Raw genomic sequence first — 21,518 nt, 5'->3', positions numbered from 1 at the left:
CAGCCATGGCCGGCGCCGCAGCCGACACAAACAAACCGTCGGCCAGCGCCGCCACGCCGGCCGTCGGCGAGCCTCGGTCGGACAAATAGCAATCAGGCGCGGCGCAAACAGACGGCCGGCACGCGAACTGCGACCGGACCGGTCCGGTCCGGTCCGGCGCAGGCCCGGCGCAGGCTCCGGCCCGGGCGGAGACACGGCCGGTGAGACCCGGCTCTGCCGGCGCGAGGGACTGGCAGGCCGGGAACGGGCCGCCCACGCTCTACCAGCCTGCCGCCGACACCCTACCAGCCCGAGGCCCGGTCGGGGGCGGGCCTCTGCCGGGGTAGGGGACTGGCAGGCCGGGAACAGGCCGCCCACACCCTACCAGCCCGAGGCCCGGTCAGGGGCGGGCCTCGACAGATGCGCTCAAGGCCTAATCACTATCGCTGAGTCGTGTCCGAGGACTGATCTACCACGACAGTTGCCGTCAACGATCGGTTGAGGAGTGACTGGGGGCCTTAGCAGCAAAGGAATGACGTCAGTGATCATAGATGTTTCGAGGCGTAGCGAATGTAGTTAATAACAACTGGCCAAGACTTTTCCGCACCAGCACTGCCCACTTCAGACCACACTGAATCGAAAATACATTCGCCGTATCATGTACACTGTTCAATGACCGCCCAGGGCCCGTACTCAGTCCATCCCTTTTGCCAAAAATGGCCGCTGAGCTGATGTCCCGTATTTTCGTCAGTTATAACGCCTGACTTAGTTCGAGGTCCAACAGCCTCCCTCCCCCTCAATCACGCATCAACTGCCCCGGCGGCATTCAGCTCCGCGTCCGCTTCGCCCAAGCAGCACCGCCGGGTGTCGGCGGCGGGGCGGCGGCGCCCGGTCGCCGCCGGCTCGGCCCGCTGCCAGCATCAGACGCCCCCCGTCCAAACATCCGCCGTCAGAGGCCGCCGGTCGGCGCGGCGGGGCGCGGGGACCTCGGCCGTGATCAGGCGGGTCCGCCGTCAGACGGCCGCCGGCCGGCGCGGCGGGGCACGGGGGGCCTCGGCCGTGATCAGGAGCGCCGGGTCCGCCGTCAGACGGCCGCCGGCCGGCGCGGCGGGGCGCGAGGACCTCGGCCGTGATCAGGAGCGCCGGGGTCCGCCGTCAGACGGCCCCCCGCCGGCGCGGCGGGGCACGGGGACCTCGGCCGTGATCAGGAACGTCGGGGTCCGCCGTCAGACGGTCCCCCCGCCGGCGCGGCGGGGCACGGGGACCTCGGCCGTGATCAGGAACGTCGGGGTCCGCCGTCATACGGCCCCCCGCCGGCGCGGCGGGGCACGGGGACCTCGGCCGTGATCAGGAACGTCGGGGTCCGCCGTCAGACGGCCCCCCGCCGGCGCGGCGGGGCACGGGGGACCTCGGCCGTGATCAGGAGCGCCGGGGTCCGCCGTCAGACGGCCCCCCGCCGGCGCGGCGGGGCACGGGGACCTCGACCGTGAGTCAGGAACGTCGGGGTCCGCCGTCAGACGGCCCCCCGCCGGCGCGGCGGGGCGCGGGGACCTCGGCCGTGATCAGGAGCGCCGGGACTGGTCAGCACGACATGGGACATCACACACGCTGATGTCTGTCATAGACAGCTTATGGGGAAGCGGAAAATGTGGAATTGCTATTTGCGTTCAATTATTCCGTCCTGACGCCTTTTCGATAATTGCTACAAACTTAAGTTTAACAACCTGTCGCTTTTTTTCTCTCCTTTCAGAACAAAACGTCTAAGTCAGTGCACCAATAAAGTTCGTCCATCTGGCGTGCCATGATGTTTCTGATAACCCCGATAGCGGCCATACTGGAGCATTGTCCACCACCCAGCACGGGCCCCTACACTGGCCGCATGCCTGCCCGGTGAGCAGGCTGACCCGGCTCAAGCCCGCACTGGCTCCGGCAGGGGGCGCAGCTCAGGGCCCATGGCCCATGGCCGTCTATCGGAAGACCGCGTTACCGTATATGCAGACATTTACCGATGAATTTTGACTGGGCCTCTCTCAAAATTGCGACAGGCTCTGTTCTGGTTAATTTCAATTCGATGCGCTCAGCTTCAACGGCTCTCCCCAAAAATCCGTCTTACAAGACGCTTGATGCAGACAGAATGTGCTCACAGTGTTGGCAGTCACACGTTGGCCTGGCCTACTGCTTGATAATCTGCAGCACTCCCGGCCGAGCCCGCCGTCCGAGCTCGGCGGACGCGCGAGCCCGCGGGGTTCAGGGCGCCGCCATGATTCGCTCAGCTGTCTCCCGTCTAACCCTTCGACACGCCACACGTCTTTCAAAGCCCTTATTTCCGTGCCATAAACCAAAGCTCACTTTTGTTGGCCTCATCGCATCACCTTCTTATTAACGACGCAAGTTGAACGGAGACTTCGCTGTCACATATCTTCAAGGGCGCACGTGGAGTTTCACCATGGAACGGGGACATAACTAAACAAAGTTTAATTAAAAATGGGTTAAGAGCGCCGCAGGCGAGTACGGTTTCCCGAGTGCCGTGACAAAATGTCGCGGGTTTCTGATCTTCTTGCTTTTACGTTTCTACCTGGAATATTTAACTCACGATGTTAGCCATGTACATATCAATACATGTCATAAATTTAACCAGGGTGGTAGTGGTGGCAGTGGTGGTAGTGGTGGTGGTGGTAGGGGAGAGGGGGCACGTGTCCTCGGAGGTTATTAAGTGCATGCGCCATTGCACGTCACGCATGGCGCGCCCTCCCACCCACTACATCTGATGTATTTCAGGGGACTTTTAGCTCCGAGGTACACCGAAATTTACTTAACACACGACGAAAGCATAATACATCCAAATGTCAGTGGTGCGCGCTGCACGTCTTCATCTGCCCTCGCGTTCCGTGGCGAGTCTGCGCCGGCCTCCACCAGCCGGTCAGGCCCACACGCATGAATACTGCACACGAGCATCGCATGTGGGTGGCCATGGCCAGAGGCGGCGGGCGCCGGCCCGCGCGACCCCGGCCACCGGCGCACCAGCGAGTCGGACCGGGCGGCGATCAATGCCAGAGCCGGCGGGCCCGGCTGCGCCGGCGGCCGAGCCGAGCCCGGCTCCGCCGCCGGCCGAGCCGGGCCCGTCGCCAGGTGATTACGTCACGAGCTACGCAGCCGACGCACCGCCGCCGACCGGGGCGCCGACGGACGGGGGCGGAGAGGGTAGGTGTGCACGCCCCGCAGGACTGCACGCATCACCAGCTGACCTGTATGGTGGAAAACAGACTAGCTGACGTTGCTTGGCGGTTTCACCGGTAATATCGTTTTTTTTATTAGCGCCGCTCGTCGAATGTGCCGACGTGGCTCCGGGTAATTTCCCTTCACTGGGATACAGATACGGATGGCTGCTGATCAATATCGTTTCGGCGATGGCTCCTTGCTGACAAACGAGAGTGGAAGCTCTCCTTGGCGGAGTGAAAAACAGGAATGCAATATGCGCGCAAGTAGGTTTTGGAAATTAAATATCCGGAATACCCCGAATTCTCTTCTAGGACAATAATTCATGTTTTCCAGTAATCAATGCCTCCAATTTGGACACATACCTTTACGCACACCACGTGCGCTGTCCGTACCAAGCTCTCCAAAACGTGGTCGGCAACATTCCATACCCAAAACCTTCGTGACAACGGGTTAATCTAGGCCATTTCCTCTCCTACATGCGAGGCGTGCTGACAGCAAGTAACTTGAAATCGGCCACCGAGTCCGATGGCAAAGGTCAGACCGAACACGAGGGCGGTCTGTCGCTAATCGGTCTCATGGTCAGCTGTGTGACCGCTCGTGGGCCCCGCCCGGTCCGGTGCGGTCCGGTCCCGCCCGACGGCGGGGACCGGCGTGACAGTCTGACCTGCGTGACCTACGGTCATCAGGGCAGGTAGCGGGCTACCGGTGCCGGGGTCAGGTCGGTGTGATTTGTGATCGCCCGGGCAAGGTGACAGCGAACCAATGCAGACATCCGGCCGACGCATCCGCTTAACTTATAAGACAAACGGCCGGGGCACACACATCAATACGAACTCCAGCTGCCAAAGCCAGGCGGCGGGACACCAACCCAGTGGTCTGACCGGGGCACGCACATCCACACGAACTCCAGCTGCCGGGGCAAGCCGGCGGACACCAACCCAGTGGTCAGACTAAACAGCGTGTGGTCGCTCGACGGAGGGGAAAGATAACCAATCCAGAGACCGGGACCGACACAAACAGAGAGGACTACAACAACCGCTTCACCAAGGAAACACACGATCAAAGCGGGGCACCAATGCGCAGGCCAAGCAGACATAAATTCGTTACTCAGGGCACAAACGACCACAACAAAAGCCTAGCCGATTTCAGGCCGGTGAGCCAGAAAACGCTGGCAAGCCCATGGTAGGATCGGAACAACCTATGGACACTCAAACAGAGCAAAAGGAAGCCGCCACACAGACCTCAGGCTGGCATCAGCCCAGCGCCACCATATGAACAATAACGCAGCCGATGTCCACTTGTTCCCAATGGTGGACGACGACCAGTGGTGGCGCCAACACCCTGGGACAGCTCCGGTACGGGAACGAAACCTGGCGATCCAACCATATGTATGGCTACAGCACACGCATTCTCTTCTTTCCACGTGCTCTCAATCTCAAACTAATTAAGCTTTCTATTGACGTCGATATCTATGAACTACGTAGGCCCGTACGTACTGCACTCACCCGTATCGACGCCACACGCCTTGTCACGTGTCAGGTTCAAGTGCGGGTGATGATGCCACATGATTAGCTTGAAGTATGTTAGACAAGTCAGGGACAGCGTCTGGCGTGCTGCTACAAATGATTGGATTCACGTGAGGGTGGAATTGGCGTTGGCCATTCGGTTTAAAATTACCTAAGTTATTAAATGCGTATGCGAGGAGCATTATACACACATAAGAGAGTACTGACAGCGTTATTCCTCGAGGAATAACCAGGGGAATGGAGAGATAGGTGTGTTGATCTTTCGGCCGCATGCCTGGACCGAAACGAATATCGGTAGATATTCTATACTAGAGCACCGTTTAGATATTTCATAATAATGATATTCGCTTCGATACAGGCATGTAGCCGAAATATCGACAGGTCTACCCTTCAATTCTCAAGGTTATTCTACGAGGAATAAGGCTTTTAGTACTGCCTTATTGATAAGCGTTGGTCTGGCGTGCTGTACAGACGTGCTTAAAACGACGATCTCCAGGCAAGACTTTAACAGAATACTGGTCCTTGCAAGAACTTTTAGTTCAAAACATTGGCTTGGGCTGGGTATGTACAAGGCTCTAAGCTTGTCAGGCAGCGCCATGGGTGCCTCAATGGAAAACTAACCAAAACCACGGACGAAAACTGAAGAAAGTTCGAAGACATACCCCATGCATCAAACGAAATTCGCCAACCTTCCCTCTAACCCCATGCCATGTTTTGCACTTGCTGAATGGATACATCTTCCCATGCAGTAACACTTGCACTCTATCTCCTCTTTTACAGTTTCTAACTTCAGGCTACAAGATACAGTATTCGAAGCCAGTTTCGAAAACGGTAACAATTTGCCGTTTGCCGGTTGCCTGCTGAGGACCAGATGGGCCTGACAGCTCTGAGACCTGGTCACGAGCGGAAGCGGTACATCCGCCAACACCATCCAGCCGGTCTCACGTCTCCATCCGCTCCAGTGCTGACATCTGATACCCATCTTCACAACTCGACACGAGCGAATCCGAGATGCGCGGACGCCGGCGCGCGACAGCCAGCTCACATCTCTGGGAATTCGACCCGCACTTCTGCCAGTACCACTGTCCGTTTTTGACCCCTGCCAGTATCAGCAAGTTTAACGTCGGATATCCTGTCGGCGTCTTCCTGCTGCGCCGCCTCATTCAGCGGTGGCGACCGGCCTCCTTCCGCAGCCGGGTCTGCCCGGCGGGGCTGTCCGGCGGGACTACCGGGACTGCCGGCGGGACTACCGGGGCTGCCGAGGCTGCCGGCGCGCCCCCGGCCCGGCTAACTGTTCAGGGGGCGAGGTGGCGGCGCGCCAGGTGTGACCCCGGTGCCAGGCGGCCGGCCGCCGCGTGACACGCTCATTGCGCCGCGTGCGTAACCGGCGACCTTCGCGGCGCCCCGGCGGCCGTATAAAGACGGCCGGCCGCCACCGGTCAGCACTCGCAGCACCGCCTCCACCGCAGCACGGCAACATGAAGGTGAGAGAGAGAGAGAGGGCCGACGGCAGGGCCCGGCCGACACAACGCCGCCACCGGCGGCGTGGCCACACGCTGTCCGCCCATTGGTCACGCCGGCCGCCAGCACACGGCTCGAGGCACCCAATCACAATCATGGTACGATGCGGGCCCGATCACGGCCCAATCAGCTTCAGATCCCAAATTCAGATCCCAGATTCAGAGCTCCAGGAGTAGACCCCGTGGAGCCCAGGAACTGTCTCGGGACCTGGGTTCCACGGCATACAGAGAGCTGCCCGCACTCCCTTTCGGCTTGCATAAGCATCATCATATATACCCTCTACGCCTGCCTATGCCTTACAGAAGCTAGTCTGACCCTAGGCACAAGTCACTTCTTTCTTCTCTCCCCGCTCCACTGCCTGGTGTTCTACAACACAAGCATGCAGAAGGCTTACAGCAAAGCTTCTCTCCCAACCCCATTTTTACCATTTCATAACACAGGCTTCCGAAAGGGCCTACAGCACAGCCAAGTATTCATTTCTGCCACGGCGTCCGTTGGTCCGGTCACCAGCATACAGAACAAAACCGTCCCAGTAAAACGACTTGAAGGCTAGTTGGAACCGTTCGATGCCACTGTCCTTTGAAACGCAGGTACAGATACGATTATCATAAAAACGACAGATACTCCAACATCTAATGCATGTTTGAATGATTTGCTCCCATGGCTCGTTTCGACGGCATACCCGTGGTGCACCGCCTCCCAAATGCGATGGAAGCCGAGCGCCTGACAGCGCCCCAGCGGGACTCCGTTCATTGCTGCCCACACCTCCTGCCCCTCCACGCCGGGACCGTCCCACTCCGGCCGCCCGCCCTAGCTCGCGCCGCTGTTCCAGTTCCTGGCCCTCCGTTTCCTGACAGCGCCCTAGCGGACACTCCGCCACTGCTGCCTATACCTCCTGCTCCACCACGCCGGGACCGTCCCACTCCGGCCGCCCGCCTCAGCTCGCGCCGCTGTTCCAGTTCCTGGCTCTCTTCGCCGCCATCGCCGCCACGGCCAGCGCGCAGGGCTACGGCCACGGCGTGGGATACGGCGCCGGCCACGGCGGCGGCCGCGGCGGCGTCCACGGCGGCGGCTATGGCGGCGGATACGGCTACGGCGGCGGCTACGGCGGCGGCCACGGCGGCGGCTACGGCCACGGCGGCTACAGCGCGCCGCGCGCCTACGCCTTCGAGTACGCCGTGGAGGACCCGCACTACGGACCCAAGTTCCGGCAGAGCGAGCACAACGACGGCAAGACGGCGCAGGGCTATTACAGCGTGGCGCTGCCCGACGGCCGCACCCAGCACGTCAAATACTACGCCGACCAGGCCGGCTACGGCGGCTACAACGCCGAGGTCACCTACACCGGCTACGCCCAGCACGCCCAGCCCGCTCACAAGTACTAGGATTGCGGACCCCGACAGACAAACAGCCGGCCCCGGCGGAGCGGTTGCGTCCGCGCGCCGCGCCGGGCTCCCATTCTACCCGTACCCAGCTCGCACGCCCGCTCGGCACGACACCAGTGTACATAGAGTAATTTATAGATGAATATACGTGGCTGATGAGACTCGCGCCGAGGGAGACTGTGCGCCGGCAGTAACCGCTGAGAGCCAGGCAGCAGGTCAGGTCACGACGGCTCGACGGACAACAGCGTCCGCAGGCATGTCTCACACCATGGAGGGTGCTGAGAACAAAGTGTTCTGGGCCACAGTCGGTGCATGACGGCGAGCAAGGTGCCTTGATAGTGCTACCAGCACTGAGACCCCGGCCACGGTGCGATGAAGCTAGCGGTGGCCTTACTCATACATGCCTGTGGATTGTCGCAGGGATTTGAACATGTCGCAGTATTAGACATACAGACATAAAGACATCCGGTCAACCAAGCACCACCAGGGCCTATCCAGGTCGGCCTACCTCCGGTTCCGTACACATCCTCAAAGCTAATCCTATCACCTGACCTGCATGCATTTGGCCATAAATGAGATTTCAAGACCGATAGAACCTATCCGAACGGTTTCTAAATGTTGCTAGGGACGGACTTCCTACAACTTCGTTTGTCAACATATTTCGATGGTTCACTACTCTTTGACGAAGTGACATCTGCCTCTTTATAGTTATATTCCCACCTTTTTCTACATGAAACTGGTTCCCTCCATATCTCCGAATAAATTCCAGCGCTCCACGTAGATGTGCCTTGTCTATTCCTTGCATAGCCTTGTATACCACTATCAGACTTCCTCTAAGTCTGCGATATTTCAGTGAATACGAATCCAAGGCCCTAAGCCTATCCTTACAACCCAAGTCGCCAATCCATTTATAATCTTGGTTGCTTTTCGCTGTACTCTTTCTTGTCTATCTATATTTTGGAAGTATAGGGACCAAGCATGTACACCATACTCTAGAAGTGGTCTGAAATAAGCTAAGTGCAACTTTTTGACAATATTCCTGCTCTTGCAATGGGCATTCCTGTTCAAGTCCCAGCATCCGAAGAGCCTTGCTCCTAGCAGCCGCACATTGTTTCCACCCCCCCCCCCCCCTCCCCCCTTCACCCCAAATCCCTAGAAATGATAATCCCTGAGTCCTCTTCTCCCTCGACCTAGCCTAACTCCCGGCCTCCCAGTTTATCGCTAACGCCCTCACGGCTAAAACTATCCAAATACATCACATGATGTATTTGGATAGTTTTACCTATTATAAATGAATGGCATCTGCCACAGAGACGCCCAACTTTAACTTTATCTAGGTTAAGCTGAATTTAGTTCATCTAATCGGTGATTTTCGACAGCCATACCAATTTAATATCGTCCGCCAATTTCAGCACCTTGCTCCCTGATCCTAAAAATAATACCCCTGAAATAATAATCAGGAGTAGCCATTTCCTCCCCTCCCTCCCCTCCCTCCCTGCCTGCCGTCTTCTTCAGTAACGTTTACTGTACAGCGCACAAAATTGTGCGTACCACAACGTCTGGAGGTAACTTGAGATTCGTTCATATTAAACACGTCTTTACCGAAAAAACATGCCGCGTGTTTCTGCGGCATTGGGTCACAGAAACATGATGTAACTGCCTGCTCTGCAAACAACCTCTCCTTGCTGCTCTCTACGACGACGTTGGAAGCGTATGGGGGTAAGTTGGCAAACTCACATCAACAATCGCTTAACTACGACGATCACAACACAATCGCAACGAATATCGCTGAATTCTGAAGCTTACCACACAACTGCGTAACAATGCAACATCATACAGTCAACTGGCTATTCATGCTGACCTGCAGACAACTCTCGTGCGGGCTTCCGCAATTTCGCTGACCCCATGCAGCCGCATGAATCTGGTAATGCATTTTCAACCAAGATCATGGCGTGCAGGTCATGGAAACGCAGTCTGCCCAAAGACCGGACCGTGCTCAGACCTGGGAACCTCTTGTCACCTTCGAAAAGGCAAAGTACCGCGTCAAGTAGTGCGCTAACAGGTGATTTGTATCTTGAATCGGTGGCATGCCAGACAACTACGAGTGGCGTCGTCTCTAGCTCTCCAGCCCAGTCCGACCAGACGGCGACGCCGTTTGTACGCACGGCCGCGAACGTCACCTGCTTAGATCACTTCAAAGAAACCGCACTTCTCGCCTTGAAGCGTGCCTTGCCTCGCCTTGCAGCATGCATGGAGCAAGGAAGCATGCCACCTATTCCACTCTCTCAGCCCACGACAATGTACAGAGCTCCAGCAAAGCGCCTCTCTATGTCCCTCTAGAACCACCGCTGACCATAAGTTTTGAGGGAATCTTAAGGCTTTGACAGCATATGATCAGGGAAATTCAGAGTTCCAATGTTATTTTCGACGACCCAGAAATACGGGAAGGAAAGCATGTCGGAAAACCTGGAAGTTCACAGATGCAGGCTATTTCAACGCCTTGTGCCCGCCATTTTCCCCTCTTTTGGTCTTTCGCGGGAGTCGGGTTGTAGAGCCATCTGTGACAGTTGTAGTTACGGTAACATCAGGTAGCAGCCGACACCCCAACTTACTTGCCACACTTGGACACTGGGTTGACGCCCTTGAGGAAGTCCCTCGGCGAGTACGGCTCCGTCCTGCGGGGCAGGGGGCGCGCGTGAGCGCCGGAGGCACGACATCACCGGCCGCAGAACGGCGGGGCGTCACGCAGGTCACGGCGTCGAGCAGCACGAGCCAGACGTCTGCAGGCAGGCCACGCTGCTGGCTGACCACCCCCAGCGCGCTGCGGACATTCTACTGCGTGCACGATTAATACCCTCCCGATACGGCACACACCAATTATCTTGTTTTCTACAGAATGAGAGAAGCCAAAACAAAACGCATTTCCACCATCCGCCTCACATCATCATCAAGTTCGTGTTGAGGATTATTCTCTACAAAACAGTGTCGGTAATGCCAGGGACCCTCGAACGTCAATACAAGAATACAAATCTGCACATATATTGCGGTCCGTCGCAAATGCAGGGTTCAGGTTAAAACTGTTAACTTTACAAATCACACCTTTGCCCCGGCATGCACAACTGATAAATAATGTGAGCAACCGTTTGATGGCACCCAATTCAGCGATGACAATATGCAAACAAACAACCCACAATCTAAGTGGCAGCAAGACATCAGACACCCAGTGACGAAGATACAAACTCGTCCAGCCCGGCCCCTCCCATTCATCAGCGGCAGGGGCGTGCATAGCGCCTCACCCCCGGTCGCGGACCTGGCGCCGCGCCAGTCAGCCTTCCTCCCACTGCCTGGCGGCAATACCGCTTATCGCCTCAGTCCCCAAAAACCGCCACAGCCGCAGGCCCTGGTCACTCCACAGCAGGCCCCAGTGTCGTTCTGCGAACGGCACGTTCAGCCCACGCAGCGCCAGCCATCCCCGAGGTTAAGCACCGGGTTCGCGCGGCTGCCGACAGATGCCAGTAGCGGCGCCAACAGCGGCATCACCGCCGCCGCCGTCGCCGCCAACTTACGTGGTGTCAAGATCCCGCACGAAGCCGCCGGCCGGGCTGAGGTCACGGCGCAGGCCACGTACCTGCGGGCAGAGCGGCGGGTCAGGTCAAGGCCGGTCACGACACGGGTCATGCGGCAGGTCGGGGCCGGTCACGACACGGGTCAGACGGCGGGTCAGGACCGGTCACGACACGGGTCAGACGGCGCGCCAGGACCGGTCACGACACGGGTCAGGCGGCGGCGGCGGTCGGCACGCGGCCGCGGTCCGCCGCCGCCGGCCCCCTCACCCCCCGCGGCTCGGCAGACCGCAGGCCAGGCGGGCCGCCGCCGACAGACCGACGGACCGGCTCCGGGCCGCGATTTTTCCGACCACACTGTGGGTATTAATACATGAGGCCGCGCCGCATTACAGCGGCGGTGAGACCGGCGGGCCTGACGGCAGGCATGACAGCGGCCATGACGGCGGGCATGACGGCGGGCCTGACGGCGGGCATAACGGCGAGCAGCACTCCCTCGCCGAGGCCGGGTGCGCGCGATACGCAAGGTCACGCATTGGCGCCCTTGACATGCCGCCCAGGACTCACACTGCACGTGCTCCGGAGACGACACGGCGGCCTCAGAAGCCGCCATTTACTGCGGCGAATGAGTGACGGTTTGGAGATGGAGAAACATGCTTTGTGTCTGAATGACGGAAATATAATTGACCTTTAATTGACCTATAATTGACTCTGTTGACCTTAGGTATATCAGTGCAAAGGAACGTAGGGCTGGGAGCTTTCAGTCCTGATCCATCTAACAGAGGTGTGCCATATACACACGCTAAAGTAACTGGACAGGCTGTTCGCTGCTGAGTTGAGAGCAGTTTAAAGCGCGCTAAGGACGCTATGAACCCATGACGAACGTTATCTCTTCGGCGTATTACTTTTTGTCTGAAAATGACGGCAGTCAAGCCGGTAAATTAAAGTACGCATTTTCGGTCATCTTAACTCTCCGCTTGGTTACATGTTAGTTACGCTGGGTGAACCCTGCCCCCTGATAACTTGCGATAAGCGCACGTCACAAAATGTAACGTCCGCCTGGCCCCCTGATTGAGCTAGAGATGAGAAGCCGATAATAGACGTGTTCCTTGTCATGAGAGGAAGCCAACGACATTCGAGTTCGAGGCTTTGATTTGTTCTTACATATTCTAGAACTTGCACACATCTGGCCGTGATGCTACGCCGTCCAAAACCTTCGCCTCCTCCCGAAATACTTTGTTCTTTTTTAAAGAGCTTTCATAAAAAAGTTTCCACTTCACGCATATCACATTAATGGACGGCCCTAACACAACCACCTACTTGGTTAGCGCACAATACGAAGGATGGGATGCTCTTCAATAAAGTAAAAACATCCATGTACTCAGCAAAAAGGGGATAACATATCAGCACCGTGCGTCCCTCCCCTCAGGCATTTATCCGCAAACACCGAGACGACATTAACCCGTCGATGCCCGTCGGCTGTCCGGTGACGCATCGCCCGAGCCGGGACGAACCGGTGCACCGTCCACCGCCCGGCCACGTGCGGACAGCTGGGCCGCGGTCAGACGCGCCGGAGAAAACCGGTTCGGCGGCGCGCGACGCGCTGCTGCACGGCTCAGCCTCACGGCGTCAGCACGGGGGCCGCTGGGCTTACTCCCCCCTCCCGCACGGCCTCAGCACGGGGACCGCTGGGCTCTCTCCGCCTTCCCGCACGGGTCCGGCTTACGCCCCACCTCGCACGGCGCTAAAAGGGGACCCCCCCCCCCCCCCCAGTGCGGGATTCCGCTTACTCCCCACCACGCGCGGCGCCAACACAGGACCGCCGGGTTCACTTCCCCCCCCCCCTCCCCCTACGGCGCCAACACAGGACCGCCGGACTCACTCCCCCCTCGCACGGCGCCAGCACGGGGACCGTCGGCCCTGCGCCAAGCTGATCGTCGACAATCAGTCGACAATTTATTTTCGGAGAACGCTGCGAAAATGAGTCTGAAATAAATGAAACAGCAGCCGTGTACGGAATGAGGGAAACACAATTTGAGTCGGTACCACTACGTGGTGCGGGAGAAGGGAATACGCAATTTAAATCGATAACACTACGCTTTGGGAGACGAAGGGTATTTTATTTCCAGAACATTCTGCGAAAATAGGTATAAAATACATGAAACACCGTTCGTGTCAGGATGACGGAATGTAAAACTCGAGTATCACTACGCGTAGCTGGTATCCCCGTCCGTGCCGTAGCGTAAATGGTTGTCGGGTCGGCCCCATGTCGGCCCGTTCGGCCTGACGCTGGGTTCGTACAGCCTGATGCCGGTCTGTTCAGCCTGGTACTGGTTCGTTCAGTAAACAACTTTCGCTTTTACATCCAAGAGCCAATCGGCGATGACTTAACCGATCGTCGGCCAGCACGACGCCCATGTGACGTCACACACCGACCGTCGGCCCAGCACTGGCGACCGTGTGACGTCGCACACCGACCGTCGGCCCCGCATTGGCGGCTGTGTGACATCACGCATCGCGATCGTCGGCCCAGCATTGGCGTTCGCGTCGTCGTGACGCGAGCGCCGGCCGCCAGTTGAGCCGTCGCGTCGGTCGTCGGTCGTCGGTGCCGGCCCGGAGGCCCGCGCCAGGTCCCGGCTCGTCTCCGGCGTCGCGCCGCTGACCGGGCAGCGGGCGGCATCGATTGGACAGCGTCACAGGCCGCCGGTGGCCGACGCGTCTAATCGGGCGCTGCCCGTCGTTCACACCGCCCGCCGCGCGAGACACGGCCGCTGGCGGCGCCACGCGCAAACTGAATGTGATATGGTCAATAGCTACCCACTGCCCAGTGCGTGTGGCCCAATGGGGGTATATCGACGTCAAATGGAATGTAAAGGTCATCAGAATTTGTGGTCGCTAAATGAAGCACTTTCGGCCGCAAGAAGACTGACGGAAAATGAAACGAGTGCGGTCCTTGTCAACTGAAATCTGGAGGACATCGAGCACTCCCCAAGCGTCCTCATAAACGGCCGGAAGAGGCCGCGGTCAAATAACAATTGCAAACAACTGAATTGCAGAACTGAAGAACACCAAATCTGACGGCGCACGGCAGTCGAACCCACTGAGAGTGGCGCTGGTTCAGGGACGCGGACTGCGGCTTGACGGAATGCAATGGAGTGGAAAGGGACGGAACAGGATTATGGCTGTGGCTGTGAATTGGGACGGATCCAAAAGGAAAACTAAAAATCCTATGACATCCTCCATACATTACAGAATCTTACACGCACCTCTGACTTAATATGTATCGCGGCACTTAAGTCGGACACCAAGCACCTTTTAAATCAAGTTGGCATGTGTCACACGGATCTGAAAAAAATGAAGCAGCGTGAAGTGTGTTTTTCTGCTACTCCTACCTCCCAACTATCCCGCCGGTGGTTGTAACACGTGCCCACATTTCACATACGACGAATACCGCAGCGGCTTTTCTAAGCTACTTGATTTCGCGCAAGATTTTTGCTGCCACCGTGTCCGCGACTGTTGCGACACAGTGATGCGTTGCGCAATGTGTCGCCCTTCTGGCCGCTGGGGGCCCGTTTAAACAAAGCACGGCGTCTGGGAGCCGTCGCACGCGGCCTGTCCTGCTTCATCGGGGGAGAAGCGTGCCGGGGCTGCCACGGGGCTTCCCTTCAACCTACTCGTAGGCAATTCGTAAGCGTGATCTGATCCCTAACCGGCTCAAATTTGTTCTTTTTTGTCAAAAATTGAGCACAAGTGTAACATCGCGAACCGCGGGATGAGGGACACAGGACTTCAGTCACCACTCTGACTACCCGACATTCACCCGACCTTGAGGTCACAGATCAGCGGAGCGGCTACCCTGTCCATCGGGGCGCCGTCTCCGGGCACGCACGGGCGCCGAGCCGGTCAGGCGACCCATCATCAATCACCAGTCAGGCCCAGTGGGCCGCCGCAGCGCAAACAGCGGAGCTCGGCCGAGCGGCGCATCAGATAGTGGGCCGAGTAGGGCCGGCCGGCGGCCGCGGACGCCCATGCGGCCGCGGGGCCGGCACGGGCGCCGACACGCGGCCCGGCCACCAGACGGCCCAGCGGTGCCGGCAGGAGGCGTAAACACTTCCAGGAACCGATGGTCCCGGCGCGTCACGGCCGGTCACACCGGTCCGGCAGCCTCACACGAGACGCGGCCGATCGCGGCCGATCGCCGGGTCCGGGTAACGCCGGCGAGCGCACGGAGAGCGACGGCCTGTCGCGCTGCTCACGGAAGACCTACGCTACGAGAACCTACGCCCAGAAGAGCAGCTCCCAGAATACCAACGCCCGGATGACCTACTCTCGGAAGACCAACTGTTGTGAATAATTGTCCTCAGAATTGTCCTCCCAGGAATCTGCGGTCAAGATCGACTCTCCGACTCGACTGTTGCGATTTTGCCTTTGATCGTGGGATATAGGATTTTTCCCTGGCGAATTGAGCTGATGTGATTTGGCCTCGTCATATACATACGATCAGGCCTCCCATTCCCCGGGTCGTCACGACGGCTTTCATTCCACCCAAGCCCATTCTTCCGTGGTCTGGTCAGCACTCCTGGCCGCGTCCTCTCAGTGCTTGAATGTTATCACTAGATGAACGAACATCTCCAGTGGCTTTTCACAAGCTTATTACGCTCGCAGTCGATCTTCTGAGCGTAGGTATTTCAGCAGCGGGTCTAGCCGAGTGTACGTTTCCGAGCGTAAGTGTTGACAGCGAATGGCCTTCCGACCGTTCTTCTTCTAACGGTAATTGTTTCAGAAGTAGACCTTACGGGAGTAGTACCTCCAGGTGTAGGTCGTCAAGTAAAAAACTAATAAAGACAAAGTAAAACAGCAAGCAGTCGAATGAGATAGAAACCAGATTAATCTAAAGTCGACCCGACATTGAGTCAAAAGAACACAAAACCAAAGGGCAAAATATACGTAAAGATATACATCAAAGAAGTCAAATTGGCAAAGTAGCCAAGAAGTGATGATGATGATTGGGGTTTTAGGGCGCGTCGACTTCTAGGGTCATTTTGCGCCCATTCAAAGTAGCCAAGAAGGACGACAGTAAGATCGATAAAAGTCAAAAAGTAACAGTCAAATATACCAGAAGCTAAAGCAATCGAGAAATGATGCCGGTTATATGCAAAACATTAGACAGACGAACTGTTACACAGGATAAGTCAGCTGAAAAAAGGTCAAAGGCAACCATCTAATAGCATAAAGACAAGCCAAGGAAATAAACGTCAAAAAGATCAAAAGGCATACAAAAATATCCCTATGCAAATCATGCAAAAATATCACTATGCAAATCATCAAACGATTTCAGCTGGGGAACATGGGAATCCTGAAGCAAATAAGTTAAAACAACACTCCGATGACCACAACCGACATCGTCTGGAACCAAAATGGACCAATTTGCACCCTCTGCATCTCCGCGATGCTGGTCGCGCCATTAACATGTAGGCTGGCATTAATCTCGATCCCAGGAGGGTCAGACCCCATAGGCTAGTAAAAACAAAAGGTGACCCCGCTCTGTACTGGAGACTGCAGGCAGTGCGCCGGAGGGAGGGGAGTTGCGGGAAGGAGGCAGTTACATAGCTCTTGCTCTGGATCAGGAGGCGCTGTTTCGCGTTGAGGGTGAGGGGGCCTTGCTGCCTGAAGAGGCTCATTTAATGAATCGGAAAGGCACTGTTCTGACTAAGGTGCATGCAACACAGATCAAAAGCCCCCTACTCTGGAATCGATTTCTGCATGTATTGAGATGTACTGCATGTTTCCGGCCACGAAGCCCTGTCCTAAGAAAATGAGGCCCTTTGCTGGATTTGGAGTCCCCCCTCCCCCTGCAGAGGCGACGCCCGCCAAGTGATAGGCGCCGCCCCTGCCCCTGACCAGCGCGTGCCTGCGCCGCCCCAGGCGCCGGCGGCGGCGTGGGTCCCGGCCCGGCCCCCGATACTGCGTGGGGAGCAAGCACACACGCCCCGCATTAATGCCCCGAGGCGTCACGACGGCTGGCGGCGTGCCAGCGCAGAGGGACAGGACGGCCGGCTGGAATCCCAGACGCTCCAGGCGCCGGGCTGCCGCGCTGCCACACAGGGGGACTACTGGCCGCGGCGAGGGCCTGCACAAACTGGCACAGAGGGAGCTCGAGGACACGTCAGAGGAGGGAGAGGGGGGGGGGGGGCGACAAACGAGAGGGGGAGCGGCCAGTGAACAGCGGTGAGAGAAAATGTGGGAAAAGGTTCATCACCGAAAAAACACCATTCAAAGTTGGTATCGATATCTAAATCGAATCATGCATTTCCGTGACACCTTATGCGCTTGTAAGCAGCCCACACACATACGGGCATATTTATAGGCACGTTTAGGCTCACCGGGCGGTGGGCGGCGTGAATGGGGCTACCCGCCAGACATTTCTGGGACCACGGAAACAGACAAAGACAAAACGGCACTATTGTGCTGTTATCTTGTGATATGACTGACTGGCTGAACTGTGATATCATGACTTAGAAAGCCCATGTGTGACCTTAGGAATCCACTGGGACAACGCTGAATTTCCTACAGACATCTTACCCACTAGCCCTAATTCGTGACTCGAGCTCAAACCTGGGCAAATTGGCGGAAGGGTGCCCATCCTCTTCTCGCTAACAATGCGGATCATAGACCTTCAGCCATGACAGTGTATTGCTTCAGTAATTAAGCGTCCGACCTCCGTAATGTAAAGCTGAACCATTTCCGAAGACTGCGTCGAGCCAAGTGTCCGGTTTCCAGCCTCACGAAGAGCGCCAACATGGACGGGAACGCCAGGTGACCGCGCTTCTGCGCAGTACGCCGCCAATGGCTTTCGGTGTCACGCAGGCGAGTGGCCCCAGGCTGGAGCGGCGCACTTCGAGAATTTCACGATTGCGCAAGCCACCGTGAGTAAAATATCCCGCCGCGCAGCACTGGTTCCTGCGTGACCACCCACCACTAGAGCAGACAGAGGGGGCACAGGAGCTCCAAACCAGCAACGCAGTCGGCTCCGTGGTGGCGTGGGGCTGCGGGCCCATTTCGCGAGCAGGGACAAGGCTAGAGCCAACGATCTACGTTGGTGCAGGCCCCAGCGTCTATCAGAGCCTCACAGATGACAAAAGGGCCCTCTGTTGGCAACGGCCCGATCCGGCCAGATGCGGTGCCCGAGGAGGCCCGAATAGCCTGGAGGGTTCCACTAGGGCCAACGATCAAGGGCCCGACTGGAAGGTCTAAGAATACGAATGGCTGGTCGGAGTCTCATTCAGGGGCCCGGCCTGTGAGACGGGCCCTCAAATGACATTCAGAGGGCCTTTTACGCCATTCAGGGACACCTGAGTCAACATGGGTCTGAAATGTCGGTCAGGCATCACCGGTACCGCACAGAAGGCTGCGTGTCGGTATGGGCCTGAGCCCCACTTCCCAATCAGCCACAAAACGGAATCCAGCTATTTACACTTGTCAGGGCCTCTGTATCTTTCAGGGGCTCACAGCGTCCGACATAGGGCTCTATTTTTCGCAAGGGACCCCGAGCCGACCAAGGGCAGTGTTCGATAAGTCCAGAAGAGGGGCCCGGGCGGCCAACCAGTACCAACGATCAAAGGCCCGGTTGGGGGTCGGGCAGGAAGGAACTGGCTGTAATTCACATAAAGACTCACAGCCCGTTGGGTCGTGACCTGAAATATCAGTTAAGGGTAATCTTGCACCGTTTGAGGAGCCCTGACACAGTGCGTGTGTCTAAGTTGGCTAGAGACCATGAAAACCGGACAGTTGGCTCCCTGTCAATCTGCAATGCGATCCATTTCCCACGCAGGAGCAAGGCCAGGGGCCACGATTTGCATTGCTTTTGGGTCCCCGAAACAATGGTTAGGGCTTCTATGTCGGTCAGGGACCCACCTTGCCTACCAGGGGTCATCGGTCGGCTAGTGGTCCCTAGTCGATCACGGGCTCTGTTTGAAGAGGCCTGGAGAGGGATATTTTGGCCCCTCGGGTCAAAGATCAATGGCCCCATTGGACCCGGACCTGGCCCCCCAACCGAAGTGCCGTGGCAAAAAACAAAACGTCAGAGGGCTTCTACTAGGGACCCAAGCATAAAAGTTATCTAACTCTTTTATACAGGACCCCGATAGGGAGCCAAACAGTCGGCCTCATGTCCGTCCATGCCCTGGGAACCATTTCCCAAGTAGGAACGAGGCCCGGACCGGCGATCTGCAATGTTTGGGGCCTTTGACACAATGAGAGGCTCCTATATCGGTCAGGGCCCAGTGTCTAACAGGGGTCCTATGGCAGCAAATGGGCCCGAGTCGGTCGGGAGTGGTGTTTGAGGGAGCAGGAAGAGGGGCCGAAGAGTCGCTTGAGGCCAAAGATCGAGGATCCGACAGAATGGCTCAGGGGCCCAAAGGGCTGGCAGAAGATTGCATTAAAAACCCCGCCCGTAGGGCCGTGATCTCAAACATCAGTTAGAGGGCCTATTGCACTGATTGGCGACGGCTGAGACAGAGTGTTGTTCTGTTTCGGCCAGATTACCAACACCGAGCAGTCGGCTGCGTGCCGGTATGAGTCCGGTGGCCCATTTCCCAAGCAGGGACATAACGGAGGCGGAACTTACACTGGTCGGGGCCCCTTGCAACAATGCAGGGGCTCCTGTATCGGTCAAAGACCCACAGCTGTCCAACAGGGTGTTCAGTGTCAACACGGGGCCTCGAGTCGGTCAGGGGAAGATTTGCTCAACGGGGGCGGGGACGTTCAAGATTAGGCTAACTTGTCTTTTTATAACTTTGATATTGTCCCCTGCACAGATTAACAGCTACAGCAAAAAGAACGTAGAGATCGTCATTCGCTCTTTCAGTTCTACCAACAGATTCCGGCACCACTTAGCAGCGCTCTTAAGCTAATCCGTTCTTATCATCCACCTTAAAATCGCACGTGTGAAAAATACGCCCGGATTACCTACTAAATGAAAGATGTGATGCCCTATAGCGTGCAGGGGTACTTCTTTCGGAGCCGTTGTCATCTTCGTTCACCCATTGGCCACGACTCAGAATTAGCTGTCAGCTCAACGCCGCGCGGCCTGCGGAGGCTACAACGCCTGGAGCCGAGGTTTTGTCCTTAAGATTTGTTAGCGAGTATGCTCAAAACTACGTTACTATAACATTCAGGCGGAATTGATCTCACAGTATCTTTCGACCCCTTTTGCATCCGTAGAAGGCAAAAAGAAAAACTTAAAACCATGCCCCTGTTAAGAAATGGGGCATTTGGGCGATATCTTTAGGGCATTTTACTATCAATGGGCCCTTTGTCAACCCTGTGCTCCTCCCCCCCCCCCCTTCCCCTACCTTGCAAAGGCTCTGGCTGCGCGCCTGCCACTCACTGCACACGAGCAATGTATGGCAGTTCCAGCCCCTGAAGTCCAGCTCCATACCACCAATTTATTGAACATGGCAGGGACTATCTGACCATGCGTCGACGGCACTGGCAGCTACAGATGGCGAACAGGCAGAGGGCCAACCCGCGCGTGCGCTGCCTTAGCAAGGAAGCGCGTGGGAGGTGGGAGGGACCCCGGCCCTGCCTGCAACGCGCGCGTGCCGACGGCCGCAGCGCCGTTGCAGCTCAGACTCGCGGCTGTTGTCGCCGGCGCGGCGGCCGGGCGGCCGGGTGCAGGGTACAGAACACGACACGGGTCGGCCGGGCCGCGGTTGGTTGTCGCCAGGGGCCTGGCGTCGCGGCCGGCGCGTCCGCCGCTCGGCGAGGAGGCCGGCCGCGCCCGCCAGCCGCAAGCCCGCCGCCAGCGCCGCTCGCCAGGCGGCCACGCACCACCGGAGGGCCAGCGGCGCCGCGCGCGCCCGCTCGACGCGCCCCTGTCCCTCCGAACCAGTCGGTATCAACATACCCGGCGGCCCGCACCGCCAGCACCCCTCGGCGAGGACCGGCTAGAGGCGCCCCTGGCCCGGCGCGTCGCCCAGGCCGCACGCGACCGGCCGAGAAGCTGGGCCTGCGCCGGCTGAGCCCTGACCGGACGAGGCCGGTGTCTACCGGCTCGGCAGCCCGCCGCCCTGACGGTACCGGTGCACCGCCCAAACCACCCACTTCTGACGACTCCTCCAGCCGCACAGCCCGCCGCCCGGACGGTACCGGCGCACCGCCCAAACCACCCACTTCTGACGACTTCTCCAGCCGCACAGCCAGGGCGGTCAGCCGGCTGGAACTAATGTCTGCTTTCGTCTGTTTTATGCCGGTTAAAACCAACGTAAACCGACAAACTCAACATAGTTCGCTTTATCGACAGCGTCATATTGCTTCTTTTTGCC

The 21,518-nt window shown here is 57.7% G+C and overlaps 1 protein-coding gene across 1 annotated transcript in view; it reads right to left on the bottom strand.

Moving 5' to 3' along the window:
- LOC119090663 (nuclear factor of activated T-cells 5) overlaps window positions 1-21,518 on the bottom strand; it is a 42,312-nt gene that overhangs the window by 10,256 nt on the left and 10,538 nt on the right. The window contains exons 5-6 of the mRNA XM_037213513.1: window positions 11,197-11,258; window positions 10,243-10,305 (exon numbers count right to left, since the gene is read on the bottom strand). Of these exons, the coding sequence (XP_037069408.1) occupies window positions 10,243-10,305; window positions 11,197-11,258 (125 nt within the window). The remainder of the gene's footprint in view (window positions 1-10,242; window positions 10,306-11,196; window positions 11,259-21,518) is intronic.

The sequence above is a fragment of the Pollicipes pollicipes genome, unplaced genomic scaffold (assembly GCF_011947565.3).
Source record: "Pollicipes pollicipes isolate AB1234 unplaced genomic scaffold, Ppol_2.1 Scaffold_3087;HRSCAF=3621_pilon_pilon_pilon, whole genome shotgun sequence".
NCBI classification, from domain to species: domain Eukaryota; kingdom Metazoa; phylum Arthropoda; class Thecostraca; order Pollicipedomorpha; family Pollicipedidae; genus Pollicipes; species Pollicipes pollicipes.
Note: the sequence above shows the minus strand (reverse complement) of the source record. Positions and strands in the feature narration are given on the sequence as shown.